Source organism: Euleptes europaea, chromosome 9, assembly GCF_029931775.1.
Source record: "Euleptes europaea isolate rEulEur1 chromosome 9, rEulEur1.hap1, whole genome shotgun sequence".
In the NCBI taxonomy this organism is placed as follows: Eukaryota; Metazoa; Chordata; class Lepidosauria; order Squamata; family Sphaerodactylidae; genus Euleptes; species Euleptes europaea.
The window spans coordinates 47,904,219-47,925,883 of record NC_079320.1 but is presented as its reverse complement, the minus strand read 5'-3'; the positions used below and the strand labels follow the sequence as shown (position 1 = coordinate 47,925,883).

The 21,665-nt window shown below is 40.2% G+C and overlaps 1 protein-coding gene across 1 annotated transcript in view; it reads right to left on the bottom strand.

Annotated features, from left to right (window-relative positions):
• RXFP1 (relaxin family peptide receptor 1) overlaps positions 1–21,222 on the bottom strand; it is a 35,820-nt gene extending 14,598 nt beyond the window's left edge. Inside the window, exons 1-4 of the mRNA XM_056855247.1 lie at positions 21,079–21,222; positions 10,182–10,337; positions 6,855–6,953; positions 4,569–4,674 (exon numbers count right to left, since the gene is read on the bottom strand). Coding sequence (XP_056711225.1) covers positions 4,569–4,674; positions 6,855–6,953; positions 10,182–10,337; positions 21,079–21,127 — 410 coding nt within the window. The 5' untranslated portion in view covers positions 21,128–21,222. The remainder of the gene's footprint in view (positions 1–4,568; positions 4,675–6,854; positions 6,954–10,181; positions 10,338–21,078) is intronic.
• Positions 21,223–21,665: the final 443 nt, after the last annotated feature.

The window sequence follows — 21,665 nt, the reverse complement described above, 5'->3', positions numbered from 1 at the left end:
GGCTGCTAGGCAGAGGCAGGCAATACACATGAACACATAAAGCTGCCTTATACTGAATCAGACCCCTGGTCCATCAAAGTCAGTATTGTCTAGTCAGACCAGCAGTGGCTCTCCAGGGTCTCAGGCAGAGGTCTTTCACATCACCTACTTGCCTATTCCCTTTAACTGGAGATGCCGGGGATTGAACCTACCGTAGGACCTTCTGCATGCCAAGCACATGCTCTGCCACTGAGCCATGGCCCTTCCCCTCTGTTTTCTCTTGCCTTGAAAATCCTACAAGGTTGCTATCCTTCAGCAGTGACTTGACCGCACTTTCCACCACCATATATATCAGAGCTGTCAGCTTTTTAAAAAATGGCCTCTACTCCTGTTCTTTGAACTGCAGCTGGATATGCACAAATTAAGCAGGAAAATCCCCCCAATTGCTTTTCTCTCCTAGCCAGGAAAGGTTTCTCCTGCTAAATTTCTGCATGTTGGACTACAAGAGGTATACAAGAAGAAACACTAAGAAATTTGACATGGTTTGTGCTCATGTTCATGTCAATTTGTAGTTTGTTCAACCGCTTGGCCCCCCGCCCCCAAGAGATGCAATTCCAGCCATGCCTGACAACTAGTATTACCCATGATGTTCTGTTGGACCAGGAGAGAATGTAGGCAGCACTACAGAGGGGGAAAAATGGGCAAAGATATTTTCCAGAAGCAAAATACTTCTTTAATTTCCCTGCACTTAACCAACACAAACCCTAGAGGGCCTCACAATATAGCAAATAATTTGGGCAAAGAACTCAGGAATGGAATTTCTCCAAATATCTATTTTATCTTATTGTATAATGGGAACAGGTCTCCCACAGTACATCCTCTGCACTACAAGCAAAGGAGCATAAATGAATGAAATGTAGGTTCTCAAAAACAGGAAACTTAAAGCACAATACTAAGCAGAGTAAGGCAATGGGCCTAGCAGGGTGTCACTGTTTAGGACTGTGCTGTTACTGTCCCACATGAACATTATTATCCCACAGAATAAAACCTTGGCTATACAGATGTTTAACAAAAACCTTCCTGGGTTCTTAGTGTATGTTTTTCTATGGAGTAAGTCTTGAAAGATTATATTGACGGTGAAGACGATGTAATTATTTTATTATTTAAAACATTTATTTCCTTACGGAGCTCAAGGCTGCTACCAACATAGACAAATAAATAAAATAAAAGACATAAAAACTTAAAATCCCAGTGCCGAGAGGTGGCTCAGTAAGATACTATGGTCAATAGTAATGAAGGCTGCTGAGAGATCCAGCAGAACTAGCAGTCCCCCTGCTAGTTCTGCTAGTCACACTCCCCCTGTCTAGTTCTCGGTAGAGGTAGGGTTGCCAACCACCAGGTACTAGCTGGAGATCTCCTGTTATTACAACTGATCTCCAGCCGATAGAGATCAGTTAACCTGGAGAAAAATGGCCGCTTTGATAATTGGATTCTATGGCACTGAAATCCCTCCCCAAACCCCACCCTCCTCAGGCTCCACCCCATAAATCTTCTGCTGGAAGTGAAGAGGGACCTTGCAACCCTAGGTAGAGGTCATCAACCAAGGAAACCAAAGCAGTTTCTGTTCCAAACTCTGGCCTGAAGCCAGACAGGAATGGGTCCGGAAAATCAGTCTCTTCCAAGAGCTGCTGAAGATCAGATAGGGTTGCCAACCTCCAGGTAGTTTATAATTCAAGGTGCAAGCACCAGCAAAAGTAAACCTAAAATAAGGTAACTACAATACAAAATTGCTCTTAAAATGTATATTAAAGGTAATTACTAACAGGCACAACCTTGGTTGAACAAACAGGAAATTTACAAAAGGTTCAAAGTGAATTCAATGTAACAGCATACAAGCTTTACACAAAGATAAATATAGGCAAAAGTGCTCAATGCATAACATAATTTCATGTCCATGCATTATGATATGCATTATGATATGCATTGAGCTCTTTTGCCTATATTTATCTTTAATATACATTTTAAGAGCAATTTTGTATTGTAGTTACCTTATTTTAGGTTTACTTTTGCTGGTGCTTGCACCTTGAATTATAAACTCCCGAGTAGCACTTGCAGCCGAATTTTGACTACTAACCTCCAGGTAGTAGCTGGAGATCTCCTGCTGTTACAACTGATCTCCAGCTGATAGAGTTCAGTTCACCTGGAGAAATGGCCGCTTTGGCAATTGGACTCTATGGCATTGACGTCCCTCCCCTCCCCAAACCCAGCCCTCCTCAGGCTACGCCCCAAAAACATCTCTCCAGTGGCGAAGAAGGACCTAGCAACCCTAAGATCAGAAATAACAGCTCGCTCAAGCACCTGGCCTAAGGATGGAAGATTGGAGACTGGCAGGAAATTCTTTGACCAGAATCAGTACAACATTTGGGACTGATTCTTAACTCAAAGCTGTCATTTCCCCATGAAGCTAATCAGATATTCCCCTTCAGTTCCCCTTCACATTGATGAACAACTCTGAGTGTAGATTTGGAATTTTTAGGTCTAGCAATAAAGGCAGCTCCTACAAAGGCTTAGGATGTTCTGTATGCTGGTAGCATAGATGACGATTTTCACAGTGCAATTCTAAGCAGCCTTACGCTGTTGGAATAACTCTGTTTAGGAATGCATTGTTGGCATTATGAATATAATATAATTTAGTTTTAGCTCTCAAAGATTTATTTCAGCTCTATTAAAATGTCAGAAGCAACAAAAAATCTGCTCAAGAGTTGGAGTTTTGGTGTTTTTGCCCTGCTTTACACATTAGCACTCTTGTCTTGACATCTGCGAAGAGCTTCAGTTTGACATCTATCGTGACGGGGTCAAGTGATGGAAGAAGTTAGGATCTGAGCCACCATGCAATTATTTACAAGAAAGCTGAGGTGTCTTGTTTCTGGATCAGCAAGCCATCTTGAAACTGAGCTTCAGAAGCAATTTGTTATATAGCTGGAGGGGGGGGGGAATCTTCTGCCCAGCACTCTGGATGTCAGCTAGAGGTATATAGGGAAATTAATTCAGAAATTAATTGGGAGGAGATATCTGGAAAACTCATAAACAGTGCATGAAGGCAACAGTGTTCCCTGGTTATTTCTACCAAGCATTTGGTATTCAGAAGCTCAGTATTTTTAGCTGTTATGGCTGATAATAAGGAGTGTCCAGCTGTGGTGGGGAAATTAAAAGGGTGCTGGATGGGAGGAGCTGAAAAAAGATGTAGTGGTAGTGGCTTAGCAAGAAACGGGACGTGTAGCCTCCACTGGCTTCTGTTAACTTAAGTAGTAAATTATAGGTGTTGGCAAAATTATGATCACAGTGACTTGTGCAATGTGGCTTTAGAAGTCACAAGCTAAAATGCAAAGGAGCAGCCTCAGCACTTGTCTGCACATCTGTATGTACTGGAAAAGGCTGCATGGAGTAATATTAGATTTGTGGCCTGCTCCTGAATCATAAATTGAATTGGGGCAAAAATGTTTCTGGAAGTGTTGGAAGCACCACCTCACAGGTCCTCCATAGATGTTTCCTCTACCTCCCAGCACAGAGTGGTGCTCAGTAGTTATCTCTAGGGGGAACCCTTGAAACATCTTTTCCATTTCTGCCTCAACTAAAAGCCCAAAAATAAAAATTACATTACAAATTATCTTAGTTGCAATACGGACATTGATTAAGGTTTTGCCCTTTTCCAAAACAGCACATGCCAGTCAACCGTGTGCAGTGAATAAGAAGTCTCTGGTGACAGCAGCTTATTGGATTCTGCCAGCTTTTTCACCCAATTCCTTTACTTGTTACATCCCCTCATCCTGCAATATGGCTTTTGTCCATGCTGGTTTCATGATCCCCAGCACAGCCTTTTCGGTGGTCAACGGGGCCCTTTGGAAAAGTAGGCTGGATCCTTTCCTTTTATCCCTTAGAAGCTCCTTGATCAATTGATCTTGAGCAGCATATATCTAGTGTTGGAGGGATATAAGGATTGAAACAAATCTTGCCACTGACAATGTAGCCTTGGATAGGCTGGATCCAGCCCTCTACTCATGCCCACTTTCAGGTTGGTTGCAAGAGTGCTAACAGGAGCTGCTTAAAGAGAGAGGAGCGCTTAAACACTAAACTGACTTGTATCTCATTCGGTCTAGACCAGTGGTTCCCAACCTTTTTTTGACCAGGGACCACTAGGACTTTTTTGTTCGGTGCAGGGACCCCAAGGTTCAAAATAAAAATTCCGAGAATTTGAAAATAAACTTTAAGCATAAGTGTTAGTTAAACATTAAACTCAGAATAATATTTGAATATATATTTTTATAATAGAGAACTTTTAATTGAAAATATTAATTTATTATGGGTTTATAACTTTGTTTCGCAGACCTTAATTTAGTTCTCGCGGACCCCTGGGGGTCCACGGACCCCTGGTTGGGAACCAGTGGTCTAGACAATAACTCTATCATATGGTGTAAAGGTCAAAAGGGCATGGAGAATGATTAGGGGCTGCAGACCCACTGGCTTATAACATTATGGCCTGCAGAAGGAGGTTTAAAATTACACCCAGAAGCTGCTGCTTCTTTACTTACATCTTAGTGATATTTGAAGAGACTGAAGGGATTGCGCTCAAATTGGCACCATCACAGTCAAGTTCTAGCCCTCGGCATAAACATTCTGTTGGCACAGAATCAACCACTGGATAAAGAGAATATCACAGATGTAGTAGTATTGGAGTGATGATGTGGAAAGACAAGAAGAACATATGGAATGAAAGCATCAATTATAATAAAGTCATACTTCATTACACAGTAAGATGCCCATTGTAACGGAAAAATATTTATATCCTTGTTCACCATCATGTAGAACTGAAACTGGGGTAAACATGGTTTATGTGATTTTTCCTAATCCTTGCCCATCCTTTCTGTACAATATATATTTTATATCCTGCCCTTTTTTCAAGGCACTCGGGACAGCATATGTGTTCCCCTCTTTTATCCTGACAATAAGAGAAAAACTCTGACTAAATACAGTTAACAATTACTTATGCAAATAATGTTTAGCTATCAACTTCTGCAAAGGAAGCCTAGTTCAGCCTTTCATAAAGAAGATGGTTATGCTTAAAGTTATGCTTAAAGAGATACTCAAGGCTATGAAATAAGTCAGGAGCGGAGTCTTATCTCCCCTAAATGAAGTCCATTATGTTTATTTAGAGTTACTTCATTTATACCTGGCCTTTCTCCTCACTGGGAGACCAAAAGCAGTTTATATTGTTATCCTCTCTTCTATTTTATCCTCACAACAACCCTATGAAGTAGATTAGGCTGAGACTGTGTGCCTGGCCCAGCAAGCTTCCCTGGCAGAATGGGTGTTCAAACCTCAGTCATTCAACATTCTAACCACCTCTGATGAATATTTACCACAGGCTTGAAGGGCTATGTGCGAGACCAATATGGAATATGAATATAAACATTGTTGGGGTTTCCCCCCCTTCTGGCTCTGCTAGTATCTTACCCTACCTTTAGCACAACCAATTCGAAAATAACCGTCTAGCTGTATAAAAATGTTTTGCTTATATTAACATAAAAATGGGAACCTACAAGGACTTGCAGGAGGCATCTCATTTCCCCCTTATCCACAATTTCCTCTTTCTCTGTCCTGAAAGCACCCATACCCTCTCCCTTTTTTCCTGCTTCCTTTTGGTTTGCCTGCTCCACATTGGGAAATTCCTGGAGATTTGGGGGTGGAGCCTTGGGAGGCGATATTTGGGGAGAAAAGTGACCTCAGTGGGGTATAATGCCATAGACTCCACACTCCATAGCAGACATTTTCTCCAGATGACAACTGATCTCTGTCATCTGGAGATCAGTTGTAATTCCTGGTGGTCTTCAGCCCCCACCTGGAGGTTGGTAACCCTAGTTCCCATGGAGGAAATGGATGCTTTGGAGGTTGGAGTCTATGCCATTATACCCTTCTGAGGTCCATCCTCAAATCCCACTGTCCCCACCACTGTATTTTGTTGTATGGACAAACCAATCTAGTTACAAATGATCGCTAGGGTGTAACAATAGATGTAAATCCAATGATGTTTGGTGCAACCTTTCTGTATCTGCTGAAAAACTGATTGTATGACAGCTCTATCTCTTCAGGCAGGCAGCACGTGATCCTCCGCCAAAATGGCTTCCACTTCCCTGGATTTCTAGCTCCTCCAACTTAGCGCCACTATATTTCAAACAGTTGTTAGAAATCATTGTGTATTGAATACTAGGTAATCCAGAGGCTGCCACAACAAGAGCAAACCTGTGTATTGGGGCAGAGTGGCAACCCTGGGTTCAAATTCATTGCCCATATTCCCTTAAGAAGTAGGGTTGCCAGGTTGCTGGTTCCGGCGGGCAATTGCCTGCCAATTCCCCGGGCTGTCCGGAGCGGTGATCGCACATGTGTGTGGCCATGCGCAATGCAATTACTTCACTTCTGGGTTTACCCCTGGACACACCACATCACGATGGGATGCTTTAGCCCTCAACACCCCCCCAACTACGTAAACCAAGAAGTGATGTATGTGCGTCAGACATGGCTGCGCAGGATTGCCATCCCAGCCCTGCCCCAAAAACCTCCTGCCAGTGGAGAGGGGAGACCTGGCAAGCCTATTAAGACGACGCATGGTTCAGTTGAACAATATGGCTTAAATTAATTTTTAGCTACAGTCTCCTTCTAAAATGGAATTACACAGCTGTACTGAAATTATATTTCATTCTGTGTCACTCTGCATTGGAATGTGAAAAACTTGCACATGCTACTGTAGGGAGGTACATTTCTAAGCATCTTTTGTATTTAAACATTCTGTAGTTAGGCAACGTATTATTTGTGCTACTCACAGCATTCGTGGGTTTTCACTTCAAAGGCATATTGAGACATCCTTTCATTGTAAATGGCAAAATATTTATCCAGCTGCTGAGACCATCCATTGTTATCACCTAATACCAATTATATGAAAGCAATGTTAGAATCATTATTATTCTGTATGTATAAAAGCACCTACAGGATACAAGATATTACAAAAAGGTGCAAGATAAACAAATAACTGCCTTCCAAGCACAGGGTGTTAATGAAAATGCTACTCCAAAATAATGGGGCATGACGACAAAATTGAACGAATGAAGGATCCTCATGAACAGCACCAATATGGGCATGTCAGAGTGCACAAAGGAATTGGTGCAGCGGCTGCCAACACACAAATGTCTTTACCTTAAAAGCAACCTTGGAAAGTGGAAATGTTTGTGTGCGTGTGGTGGGGAGGGGTTAATCCTTTTCCTTATACCATATCGCCAGTACAAGTCAGCCCCCAGTGGCTACTATGCAGCAGGAATGCTGCCTATTACTTGGTGGCCTCCTTAGCTTCTGGTCTGCTTAGCTTCTGGATATGACGACATTGGGCTAGCCTGGGTTACCTAGGTCAGGGCTTGCCTTATATGAAGGAATTTAAAGATACGTAAATGTGTAAACAAAGATTAAGAGTTTGGCAGTTGCTTACAGAGCTATGTCCCCACCTGGCCACTTCAAGGTAACATTAATTCAGATGTGTTACTAAAAACTGTAGGGAGCCCTGATGACACAGGCTAATGTGCTCAATGTTTGGACCCTTTGGGTATGTTAACTGCATGCCAGAAAAGTGATATACTATATAGATCAAGGTGTCATTCTTATATCTTGTTACGCTTAAAAATAGGAATAAGCCCCATTCACTTTCAACAATAAAGAAGTTTTTTAGAATCTCAAACTCTTCAGTTTTCTGCACCCCATTGTCTTTGCATTTTAAAATGTTGTGTATTTCTTTTTACTCATAAAGAAATTTAAAATAGTGAATATAAAGTATTTTGTGGTTGTTATACCTGTGTTTAGATAGGTAATGAACTATAACATAGCTATTATAGCTTGGCAGATATTCATCTAAATTACTTGTCTGTGCAGTTGTGTTTTCTTCAAATGAATTTTAGATCAAGAAAATCAGGCTTCCATAAATACAGAAAAAATAGGCCATTTATGGGCTGCCTCTAGATCTTTATGTCCACCTTACACTTCATACCAACACTAAATTTTAAAAAGTTATTTCCAGATCTTATGGCAGAGAAATACCATAATTTTTTTTCCAATAGTGAAGTGACTGTCCACTGTTATAACAATGAAATCAACAAAACCTACAGGCGATGTTTGGATCCAGTGATGTACAAGTGGGAACATAAATGGATTTAGTCCAGTTCCACATATACAAGATCTACTTGAACATCTAGCACTTTCCTCCCTAAATATTAGGGTGCCCAACATTGGTTGCATAATATCTTGCACAAGCAGAAATACAAGTAGGGATACAACAGGTTGGATACAGTACAAAATTTCTGCTTGTGAATATGTTGCAAGGTTTATTCTCAATTATTCAAACAACTGGTATATTGGGTTTTTGTTGTAGTACTGGTTTGTATAAGTCTCTCGTATATTTTGTGTGCAGATATCAACCTGGCGAAGCAGATATCCAACCTGTTGTATCCCTACTTGTATTTCTGCTTGTGCAAGAATAATTGAGAATAAACTTTACAACATATTCACTTACCTGGTTGGGTTTTAAACTGTTTGTATTTTGTATGTGTATTGGTTCACATAATTGTATTTCTATATATGTGTGCAGATTTTAGAAAAGGTTTTAACTAACCACTGATGAAGGCCTTAGAGACCTAAACGCATTTGGGTTTGTGGTTACAGATATCAACCTTAAGTTTGGCCATTGTGCTATTTTAATGCTTTTAAAGATTTTTAAATTTTGTATAGCACTTTTAATAAATTATATTTGTAATATTTCCACATAGACTTACATAAATATTCCTCTCACCCAACCCCGGGTACCCAGCTTTTGTGTTTAGGTTGGGTTTCATTCCCCTCTTTTCTTCCGCAAATTAGGGGTACCAGACTCCAACTGGAACCTGGGATCCCCTGGAATTACAGCTCATCTCCAGACTACAGAGATCAATTCCGCTAGAGAAAATGGATTCTTTGGAGGATTGACTCTAAGGTATCATATCCTACTGAGGTCCCTGTCTTCTCCAGGCTCCATCCACAGATCTCCAGGAGTTTCCCAACCTGTATCTGGCAACCCTACCCCCCCCCCCAATTCCCTGCCAGTGACTGGGGGGGACCTGGCAACCCTACTCCAAAGTCTTGATCATACTTCATGATTAATGTGAGGACACATATTGGGAGGAGGCCAGGATTGCAACTGCAAACTCTGCCTGAGCCACTCATTAATTGGAATGCATAATAAACAAATACATATATTTGTATGTTTGTCCATGCATAAAGCCGGGATTCCAACAAGGGGGGGGGGAGGGAGAGGGAGGTAGGTTGAGAGCGAGAGAGAGCAAGAGAGAGCGAGAGAGAGAGAGAGAGAGAGAAACCAATACACATAGTTAAAACAACCAGTTTACTATTCATAAAATGCCCTCTTGACCAAAATAGTCTTACATGCTTTCCTGAACTTGGCAAGTCCAGAGGCCAATGCAGGGGAATGAACCTACCACAGAGTACAGCCATAACCTAACTAATGCCTACATGAGAGTATAACCAGGAAAAGACTGTGGGAGGCGCATAACTGGCACATAGGTGTATACTGGGAGCTGTGGTTTGAGAGATCCGAGGGTTACAAGCCATGAAGGAATTTAAAGGTGATAAGTAGCAAACTGAATCGGGTTCAGAAACAGATAGGCAACCAGTGCAGACACAGCAGTATGCATTTACAATAGAATAAGTATTTCCATAAGTAGTCTTATAGTTTCCATTTAGGGTCAAAACTCCTATGGCTTTATGGTGATTGGTTTTGTGACTGTCTTTAGGGAGCAATCCAAAGCAGGTCTACTTGGAGTTAAGTACCACTTTAATCAATAAGGTTAATTACCATAAAAGTAAGGCTTTGATCCTAAGAATACTTAGAAAGGTGTAGCTCTGCTCAGAATAGCATTATAAGTCACCTATATTGTAAATGATGTCACTAAGTAAAAAAAAATGTATGAAAATATATCAAAAGAGTTGACACCTCCTCTAAGCAAGAAACTGATTAACTGATTTTACAGTCATACTAATCCAACAACATTAGAAAATGGCCTGTTAAAATGGCTCTTATAAAATATGAATTATGATGTAGTGCCAAGGTAACTTACCACAGTTTTCTTCATCTGCTTGATTCCCACAGTCATCTTGCCCATTGCAGTGGAGAAACTGAGGCAAACACTTTGTGATATTTCCACAAGGGAAATAGCCAAGAGAACATGTCACACCATATCCAAAATCAGGGCTTCTAGAAGTAGCATGGATAGCTAAAGAGAGAGATCAAGGGGAGAAGGAGGGAGAAAGAGACTATGCATTACTTAAACAAAGATTGTCAACATTTATGTTTCTTTATTGAATGGTTCAAATAATTGAATTACAACCATATTACTACCTGCATATTTTAAGTTAATCTGTTGCATTCATTTCCTGTATGATATTTGCAGTGATTTGCCCTTCCTTGCCATTCCAAGCAAACAAGGAAGCTTATCAAGTTCCTGATGGGCAGCCAAATAGAATAGAGATGTTTTCTCCTCCCATCCTGAGTTTCACACCACATACTGATTACACTTTGGGATCTAAAGTTAATTTGACTTTGTTACATTACATGTATCTTAATTTAAAGGTACAAAAAAAAAGAAGGGGGTAAACCTTCAACCAACATACAAATTAAACAAACCGAAAAGGCTGAGGAGCAAAAATAAAAGTAAAAATTAAATCTATTCTTTGACATCAATATAATCTAAACAAATTAAATATCCTTTATTAAATAAACAAAGTATCTATAGTCCGAGGAAAATCCCTATTATATACCATAAATGAACAAACACTTTTTGATGTATTATCTTGTTCAGTGGTCTGCTTACAAAATTTTATAAATACAACTGTTCCCATAAAAAGCAATCCAAAAACCATAAATACAATATATAGAGTTAAAATATCAAAAGTGCAGATAAATTGTCAATATCTTATTAAACCATGCCCAGTCAGTCGTGCTATTGACCTAAAAATGCACAATAAAAATATGTATTATGTATTTATAAATAAATAAAACACACCCAGACCAACTACCTCTCTACCCTTAGTACCCTTTTAGTGATGTGCTCAAGTGGGGCTTATGATGGTTACAGAAGAAAAAACTTCCAGCATTCAAAATAATAAATTTATTTTTAAAAAAGGTTCATACACATATCCTGCACAGCAGTGGATCGAGCAAGGTTACAAAATAAAGGTGTGTAAACATCTGTCTCTTCTCTCTAAACACACTGTGACTGTTGTTATTCTAGGGGTGGTTTCTCATTCTTAAAGTTACATAAGTTACATAAGTCCCTTAAGTTAGAAAAAATGGAGGGGGCTTAAGGCCCTTCCACTTTTTTTCCATGGCTGAGGCGGCAGCAGTGTAGCAATGTAGGTGGGGGAGAAGCAAGAGTCTCTGCCACCAAGATTGCTAGCACCAACCCTTCAGTTTCTCTGCTCTTCTCTGTAGGCAAGGAGCAGAACCTACTCAAACAAAGCATGCCCTGGGCCTTGGCAATTTAGGAAGGGGCATCAGTACGACACCCCAAGCCCTCCTGGTGAGAAAGAATGAGGGTAAACCAATAATTTGCTATTAGCCTAGACAACCTCCCAGCTCTTGCTTCTTTTCTTCCCTTTTAGCAACTTGTTGCCAATGAAAGTAATCTGAATCCTCCCCTCAGTGCTTGTCATCTGTTTCTTGGGCTGCATGCCTTCCATCCTATGCTGCCTTTCTGCTCTTGTGTTTGACCGCCTGCTTACTCTTCGTCTGCTCCTGGGCAAACTGTGAATGAAAATGGATCAAGATCGTTTAGGTAATGGGTCTGTATTAAAGAGTAATAGCTTCAATCGTGGCATAATGTTTATCACCAGACTGTTGTGATAATAGCCATCATAAATTTCAAATCACTTGTTCTGGAGTGGAATTTATTTGTTGTCTATATAAGGATGCAGGCTTTAAAAAATGCATTAAAAAAACAGACAATTTAAGTAGTTAAGAAATCATCCGCCACCCCCAAAGGAATGAATAGTAGAAGGACATTTGTTAAGATCATAAACAGAAGGGAGAGCAAACATTTTCCGAAAGGCATCCTTTGTGCCTTTTCCATGAAGTTACATTTGATGCCAGGAAGCATGAAAAATATCAATCAGCTAAAGCTTGCTTTTTCTCTAACAAGGTTTATCTACATATTTGTCAAGAAATAAGGCACAGTGAGATTGTTTTGTAAATAGCAATTTACCCTGTGTGCAATCAATAGTACCTAATTCTGAGGTGATCAATAGGAAAAACTATGAATTATCAGAAGTACCAAGCAGGGGAAACTGTAGGGTGTCTTATTTTTCCCTTCCCCAATTATTTCCCTTCACTGAAAAGCACCATAGCTTCTCCTCTTTCCCTGCTTCCTTCTCTTTTTCTCACTCACCAGCCAACCTATCTTTATCTGCCTCCATCTTCAGCTGTGTTTACTATTTATTTACTTCATTTACACCCCGCCTTTATCTACAATGAGGACAAAGCAGCTTACATCATTCTCCTCTCCTCCATTTTATCTTCGAAACAGCTCTGTGAGATAACAGCTGAGCATGTATAACTGGCCCAAAAGTTACCAAGTGAGCTTCCATATCCGAGTGGTGATTTGAACCTTGGCATCCTAGATCCTAATCTGAAATTCTAACCACTACACCACACTGACTCTCATTCCATGGCTGTTGTTGAACAGTGGGCTTGAAGGCTGGCAATACTGTTGTTGCCTAGCTACCCATACAAAAGCCACTGAGCGGGCATTTATTTCTTAAAACTGTAGGTGCTGTTTCTATGGGGAGAGGGTTAACCTTTCAATGCTTTTTAAAAAAAATATTTCAGATTTTTCTACAAACCTGGGACTTTTCCAGGTTTGTAGAAATAACAGTCCTCTCTGTTCATGGCTCCAGTCTCTGGGTTTAAGTATCCACAGATTTGGCCATATTGAGAATTTATTATACCTAGAAACATACCAGTAAAATAAATTGTGTATGTGGGGGGGGGGGGGGACAGGGAGGCATTTAAGCAAGAAGACAATGAGATGAAAATTTTACTTACAGGCGATATGTTACTTAACCCCAAAATAAGTCATGGATCTACACAACTTTCCTCATCTCTGTCCAAATGCCATTAATGTCAGTTCTGGTCATTATTGGCATCCTATATATAAAACCCAGTTCCTTGGTTATTTGTGACTTTCAGCAACATGCCCCATCCTGACTTTTAGAGCATGTGCACACCAAACCAAACGGCCAAGTTTTTACCAAGAGATGCATCCTTGTCAGTAGTGATACTACATTGCAGGGGGAAGGGGTAGAGGGGAAGACACTAGCTTCTCCTGCTGCAGCAGCACTAAACGAAAGCTTATGTCCTTTTCTAGTTCATTGGGGGCAGCTTGAAGCAGCCTATGACTCTAATGAAGCCTTCACTAACAAAATTGAGGCTTGGATCCTGATAATGATCGCCACTAATAGAAGAGGAGTGATCTTCACCCATTTCCCCCTACCATTGTGGGCCTCTGATTTGCAGCACTTTGGGTGAATAAGCAGGCTGCAGTAGGACAGGGGAGGAAGAGAATATCTTTGGGATCCAATCCATGTTTTTCAGTTTCCTCTGTTGTCCCCAGGTCATCATACCAGTTGACTTTAGTTACGATTCTAAATATCTGAAAGTCCTACCGCTGATTTTATTCTTAGCTCTTTCTTAGCTCCCACGTGATCCTAGTTTTCATAATTAGTTTGCAGCACTACAATACTGTAGATAAACTGGTAAACAAAGACAGCATGTCTGCCATACAATTTTGCAATGTTGTGCTAAAAAGACTAGCAATAACAGTCCATTAAGCTGAAGGGGGATGGATAACTCAATTTTTTGGATGATCATGAGGATTGCAGGGCAAATTTAGAACAAAGCAAATATTTAAAGGTATGTGCTAATGGATAACTTGCAACTGATCACTTGTTTCTATATGACTTTTAATATGACAACTTTTGTTACAGACGTTCAAGAAGCCCAGAAGAATGAGCTGGTCATTTGTCTCCTTATGGTCTCATAACACAACGAAAACTATATGTGAAAATAAGGAAGGGAGGTAAAAGATGTATTTTCTGTTCATCTAACTTCTTTCCTGAAGTCAGCCCCATACTTCAGAATTTAGAATGACCTTATGAAGGTATTTGAATTTCTCTGTTTTCAGTTACAATTCTTCTAGACTCTACAAGCAGTAAAATAACATGGCACTTATCAAATACACATGAATTCAAAAAAGGGAAAGGACAAGCAGGAACACTGACCTAGATAAGCATTCTCTCAGTTTTCATTAAAAAAAAACACCCTCAATTATCTAGCCCTTTTGGTTTCAGGGATATAAGAGGTACACCTCTCACTGACAATATGATTCACCAATCATTCTATTCCAAAGGACTCAACCATAGCCCAAGTTGATTGCAGAATTTTAGATAAGTTTCCTGATTATACCATGTATTTTATCTACCAATATTAGTAGTTGTTTTCTCTTGCTTTATCTATCACTGTTTTTATTTTAAGTTCCAGAGGTGTAGTTCTGATTAAACCACAGGAATGAGATTTGGGTTTTTGGTTGCATTTCTGCAACCAATGGGAAAGGTTTTGCTTACCTTCCTCTGGCATGTTTTAAAGCAAGATTTTATTCTGAAATAGAATTTAAGTAAACTAATGTTGCATCTTTCAGTTAATCCTCGAGCCATTGTGATATAGTAGTTAAGAGCATCGGACTTTAATCTGGAGAATGGGGTTCGATTCCCCACCCCTCCACATGAAGCCTGCTAGGTGACCTTGGGTCATTCACAATTCTCTTAGAACTCCCTCAGTCCACGTGGAGGCAGGCAATGGCAAACCACCTCCGAATGTCTCTTGCCTTGAAAGCCCTATGGGGTCACCATAAGTCAGCTGTGACGTGACAACAAAATCACATACACACACAATGTAGCATCTTTCCGTTGGGCCTTTCTCTCTTCCATACAGATCTTACTTCTACTACACATGTGTTTTCCTCTTCCATGATGATTAGGAATCCTCCCCCAAAAAAGCTACAGGATTTATTGCACTTTTTTTTAGTGTACTTTCCCTAATTTTTTAAAAGAACTATAAAATAACTTTTCTGCAGGTTATAAAAAACATATATATCTCAAGAGAACAGAGTATTAGCAAAATGAAATTTAATGTTTAATTTAATGTTGTTGTAAGGAAATATGAAAGTTTGTATAGCCATGAACTTTCCAAATGATCCTTTTCATACTTGTGCTTAATTCATTAACCATAATGATTTTCTCTATGGCATTTTACAGATCTTTTTGTTTAAAATAGGTGTTGTGAAAGTTAAAAATATGCAAGGTGAGTCTTCCATATTAGTAATTGCTGCAGGACAAGATGAAATTTGTCTTGACACAGAACATGAAAATTGAACGCCCATGGAAATTGAGGCAAGGAGGTTTTTTCTTGACCTTTCGTCTTAGCTTGTTTCTCTCAAAAAAATCAAAGCATGGGAAAACTGCAGTAATTTTCCAACATCTAATTATGGGAGGCCATCAGAAATGCCTTATAATTCTTTAGAAATACACTCAATATTTTGATATGCATAAGTCAAAGCAGTTGGGAAGGGAAAATCAAGACAGCAGATCGCATTTACTTAACTGAAATTAAAATGAACATTGGATTTATTTAAAAAGAAAGCAGAGTTTGCATGCCATTTGACCATGCAAGCAAGAATATTCTCACTGTGCATTCCTGAGCTTTCGGCGTGGGAGATTGGTGGGGAGGAGGTGCCACTGTGGCACCTCCTAACCCGTTTCCCCTGCACTGAAAACTAAAAAAAAAAAAAAAAAAGCCTTTTAAAGGCTTTTTAAATTTTAATTTGGGCTTTTCACCTAATGGCAGCTCCTTCCCCTAGCCTGCCCTGGGAGCACCACCTGGGATGCCGGAACGCCCCCCGGAACGCTGGTGCAGCCCTTTACACCGGTGGGATGCCTGCCGAAGGCCCCGTTGGTGTTGGGGCCACTAACGCTGGCATAAGAAGCCTGAACGCTGGCGCGGGGGCCCCTAATGCCAACACAGCGCCTTCCTGGCCTCCTAAGGGCTTTCACCCTTAAAGCTCAGGAATGCGCTGTAAAAGTACCCAAAGCATAAAAAAGTAGAAAAACATGAGCTGCTTTTTAGGCAAGAGGCATTCACTGCAGATCATGCTGTGGATCAATTTCCCCCGGCCCCACTAACTTCAAATATGGCATGGAACGCAATTGGTTCTCAGAAATTTGGTCAGCCAATTAGGACAGGGCTTTACTCAATGACACCCTTTCACCTTCAACATTTTGCTGTAGCTGAGACTGCTGAGTTTTGGAGATCTAGCCCTTTAATAGACAGATGCCTCTCTATAGTGACAAGAAAAAATAATTTTCATCTCCCCCCACCCTTTTTTTTTAAAGTGTGAAATGATAGATGAATAGCCAATGGCTTTTAAATCTAGGGAAAGGAATAGAAAATGATCTTATAAGAAAAAGAAATGGCCAGAAACTTTATGTTGGAACTGGGCCAGTCTGTATTAGACATGGCGATATAATACTAGGCTTGTAACAACCACTCAGAGAAACTGATGTGGTCTCTGCTGCTTATACAAAGAAAGGGTAATTTAAACTATCCTCCGTCAAGCATCGAATAGTTAATTAGACTGAGGAAAAATATAGGGATACTTCACACCCCAGAGGATCATCTAAGAGGAATTAGGAAATGCTTTTTAAAAGCTTACTACTAATCAGGGAGGGGGCGTAGCTTGGTAGTAGAGCATCTGCTTATCATACTGATGGTCCCAGGTTCAATCCCTGGCATCTCCAATTAAGAACCAGGTAGTAGACCTTTGCCTGAGATCCTGGAGAGCCGCTGCCAATCTGAGTAGACAATACTGACTCAATGGACCAATGGTCTGATTCAGATAAGGCAGCTGCATGTGTCCATGGGTGTTCGTGTGTATTCAACTTCGTTTGCAGCACTTAGCAGGACAAGGAGTTAGGGTTGAAGCTACTGCTGCAAAATAATTCAAAACACACAAACAAACCATCTGCTTGAGAATGGGGGGTTTGACCCTAGAAATAGGGAGCCAGTCAGATCAAATGAACCAGACATTAGAAATCCAGCCAAATCAGGTCACATTTTTCACAGAAAAAATGCCAAGTCTCACACCAAATTAGATACCAGAGCTAATTAATCCCATCTGGTTTTCTTCTATTCCAAGTATTATCAATGGTATTTCCCTCACAGTTTAAATATCATTATTACAGCATTCTGAGAGTCTGTTACTGCCCATATTGAACTCATGAAGCTGCCGTATACTGAATCAGACCCTTGGTCCATCGAAGTCAGTATTGTCTACTCAGACCGGCAGCAGCTCTCCAGGGTCTCAGGCAGGGGTCTTTCCCATCACCTACTTGCCTAGTCCCTTTAACTGGAGATGCCAGGGCTTGAACTTGGGACCTTCTGCATGCCAAGCAGAGGCTCTACCACTGAGCCACAGCCCCTCCCCAAATTTATTTATTCGCATGTGAGCATGTTTTGGACTTCAGCCTAAAACCCTTCTATCAGTTATCTGATTTCCATTCTACAGGACTGCATGTACTAATTTCATGGATACTCTTTATTTATTCCCCACTTTTCTCACAATGAGAACCCAAAGTGACTTACAACATCATGCTCCTCCTTAATTTTATTCATAGAACAATGAGAACTGTGAAGCGATTATGAATTTGATTACTGACTTCCATTGAGTCAGTGGTGCATTTTACTTTTTTTGCTACCTCCATAATGCACATGGTTGTTATTATCAACACAATCACTAATATATTTTTAAAAAATATTTAAAATACTTTTGTGTCTTTCTTTTGTCCTTTCTCATTTTCTAGTTGTTTGACCCTAGCTGTATGGTACACATTTCATCTCTAGCAATTTCAAAACATTTACTGAATTTGAAGGAAAATCTGTACATGCCAGGAAACTTCCTTTTTAATGTATTGCTTTCATTTTGAATGACATGCTATCCCAAGCAGGGACATAACCAGGGACAGCCTTGACTACCAAGATCCTTGAGACAGACGTGTGCCTTTCTATCCTTCAGATTAAGTCAAGCAACCTGGTTCATTTAAAATTTATCTGACAAGATCAGAGGAGCATGCCTATTATATTAGGTGTTGGGGAACACAGGTAGGATAATGCTGCTGCAGTTGTTTGTGGGCTTCCTAGAGGCACCTGATTGGCCACTGTGTGAACAGACTGCTGGACTTGATGGACCTTTGTCTGATCCAGTATGGCCTTTCTTATGACAGTGCAATCCTATACAGAGTTAGCCCAGTCGAAACCCATGTACTCCAGGTTAGACTGGAGTAACTCTATACATTATTATATTGTAAGGAAGTTTCCATTCCCCATCTTGCAGCAGGAAATGTCCCATACTCTGAATGCTTGACCAGTGACTAGCTTTTTGTATGCCTCTGAAAACTGAATGGGTTGGATCCTGTGCAAGGGCTGCAGTCTCCCCAGCTTTCCCCTCTGTCCAGCACCTATTTCTGACCTTTGGAGAGTATAATCCTGGGGACTCAGTGTGTGTGTGTGTGTGTGTGTTAAGTGCCATCAAGTCGCTTCTGACTCATGGAGACCCTATGAATCAAAGCCCTCCAAAATGTCCTATCTTTGACAGCCTTGCTCAGATCTTGCAAACTGAGGGCTGTGGCTTCCTTTATTGAGTCAATCCATCTCTTGTTGGGTCTTCTACTTTTCCTGCTGCCCTCAACTTTTCCAATCATGATTGTCTTCTCCAGTGACTCTTGTCTTCTCATAATGTGACCAAAATACAATAGTTTAGTCATTTTAGCTTCTAGGGTCAGTTCAGGCTTGATTTGATGTATAACCCACTGATTTGTTTTTTTGGCCATCCACGGTATCCGTAACACTCTCCTCCAACACCACATTTCAAAAGAATCTACTTTCTTCCTATCAGCTTTCTTCAATGTCCAGCTTTCACACCTATACATAGTAATAGGGAATACAATGGCATGAATTAACTTGATCTTGTTGGCCAATGACACATCCTTACACTTAAGAATCATTTTTAGCTCTTTCATGGCTGCCCTTTTCAGTCTCAGTCTCCTTCTGATTTCTTGGTTGCAGTCTCTCTTTTGGTTGATGATGGAGCCAAGGAATAGAAAGTCTTCAACAATTTCAGTTTCCTCATTGTCAGTCTTAAAGTTGTGTAAGTCTCCTGTAGTCATTACTCCTGTAGTCACGGGGTCTCATTACCATGTGGAATAATAGCCATGGGGGTAAAAAGGCTGCAGTAAGGAGGGTGAAGGGGGCAAAACTGTTCCCTTCTTCCTCTTCCCTCAGTGAAGTTCCACACGTGTAAGAGATGGGAAGGAGTGTCATTGCTGCTGCAGCTTCCCAGCCTATATGCTTATTACTCCATCTGAATCCTGCATCTCCAGGAATAAACACTCTAGGGGTCAAAAATGGCTGATGGGGGATGAGAAAGCCGGGAAGATAGATAACTTATAGCAGCTTCTGCTAACGAATCATGGGATCAACCCAATGAGCAGATTTAGAAACACCTAATATTTCAAAGATTGACTTCAGCAGCTGATGAGACACTGGGAACAAAGTATTGGTTAGGGGCAGTATGTGCTTCCGAAATTGAAGAGAGTTGAAGATATAATTACCTTGATGACCTGTTAAGACCTGTTACGAGATGTGGGGGAATCAGGAAGCATAAGGGGCTCATGTTTCCTGCTTTCCAAATTTATGTCTGAACAAGCTCCCTCTTTTGTATATGCTAAACCACACTCAGCAGATCCTTTCAGTACACAGAATAGACTCCCATTACAGAATACAGACAACAACAATTGAAACATACCAAACATACCATAACAAAACCAGAGAAGGAACCAAGGTGTACCTTATGAGAGATGCATTCATAACAAACTTGACTAGATACTTGTTGGGGCTGTGTAGAATAGACCAGCATGTTCCTTGGAACTTTTGAAGCTGTCTGCTTATTACAAGATAACTTCAGTTCATTCAAATATTTTTTCTACCTTTCCTTTGTTTTATATAACATACTAACATGATCTGTTCTTATTTGGCATACTACCAGTAAGCATATCTGTACTACATATGTTTATAGCCCAAATGGTGTATTAAAAGCTCCAGCAGTTCGTTTTGTCACTGACTAATTTTATGTTTTATTTTTCTAAACTCACTTGTATAGAGTTACAGCTATAGTTGAAACGTACCCCAACCAAAAACACACTGTTGTTATGAAACACGTTTGGTTTATATTCCTAGCGGTGAAATCCTAAGCAGTTACACCCTTCTAAGCCTATTGACTTAAGTGGACTTAGAAAGGTGTAACTCTGCTTAGGACTGCACTGTAAGGGAACATTTAACTTTCCCTTAAATGACTATTGAAGTCAGTGGGGTCATACAAAAGTGATCAGCTGGAAACTTGACAATCCTACAATGAAAGTTTAACCAACTGGAAATACATGCCTCTTTGAATATTCCAAAGAAACTATCAAAAATTTCTTCTGAAACACAGAATAAACTGAAAGCTACCACGGTGAAATCATTTAGCAGCTTAAGGAAAGCACTGAGATCTGAATGCTCCTCCACAGTCTGTCAAAAGGGCTATTTGTAATAGATTACCTTCATGAATTCTGAGTATAAAGTTGCACATCATTAAAATCATGTCTTATGTTGACAACCTAGAGAATAACAATTGCCAAACAAAGATACCTGATGTTTGCATTTCTGAAACATCTGTAATGTCAATGTATCAAAATATCAGGAATTTGGCAGCAAATAGCCACAATCTTTTTATATATATCACAGAGGTTAATGAAAAAGAAATCATTTAGTGAAGTTTGCCATATACCTCTTTAAGTCACAGTAATAATACTTACAATTTGCTCCAATGGCTAAGAACAGGTAGAATAAGCAGCTAGATGGCATCTCTCACAGCAGTGAAATGAAGAAATTAATGTTGTCCCCCAGATTTCACACAGAACCTCAACAGTTCTATTTCTGGTCAAACACTGTATGTGGAAAGCTTCCGTTTACGTTCCTTTCGTCTTCTCTCTTTCTGCTTTGCAATCTCTCCCCCCCCCCCTCTCTCTCATACTGTGAACAGAGGCATGTGAATACACTATCCAACCCCGAAAGAGAGAGTGAGAGAGAAAGAGGAGGGGTGGTTCTGGTGGAAAGTTTCAAAGAATGGACAGTCTTTGGGTTCTTCTTTTTCTGCCCTTTGCCAGACTAACGTTTGGATGGGAATACTAGAAAATATATAGTTTAATCAAAGCAGCTGTGATCAGAATAATCTGTAACATTTTATCAATACAGACACATTTATTTCAAATCAGTAACCGGAGTGATTAGGGCAGTGTGATCTCACTTCAGTGGACCTATTCTGAGTAAAGCAACATTTAACTTTGGGAGAAAGGAGATTTTCTTCTGCTTTTCTTATTGAGGGAAGTTTAGCTTACAATGG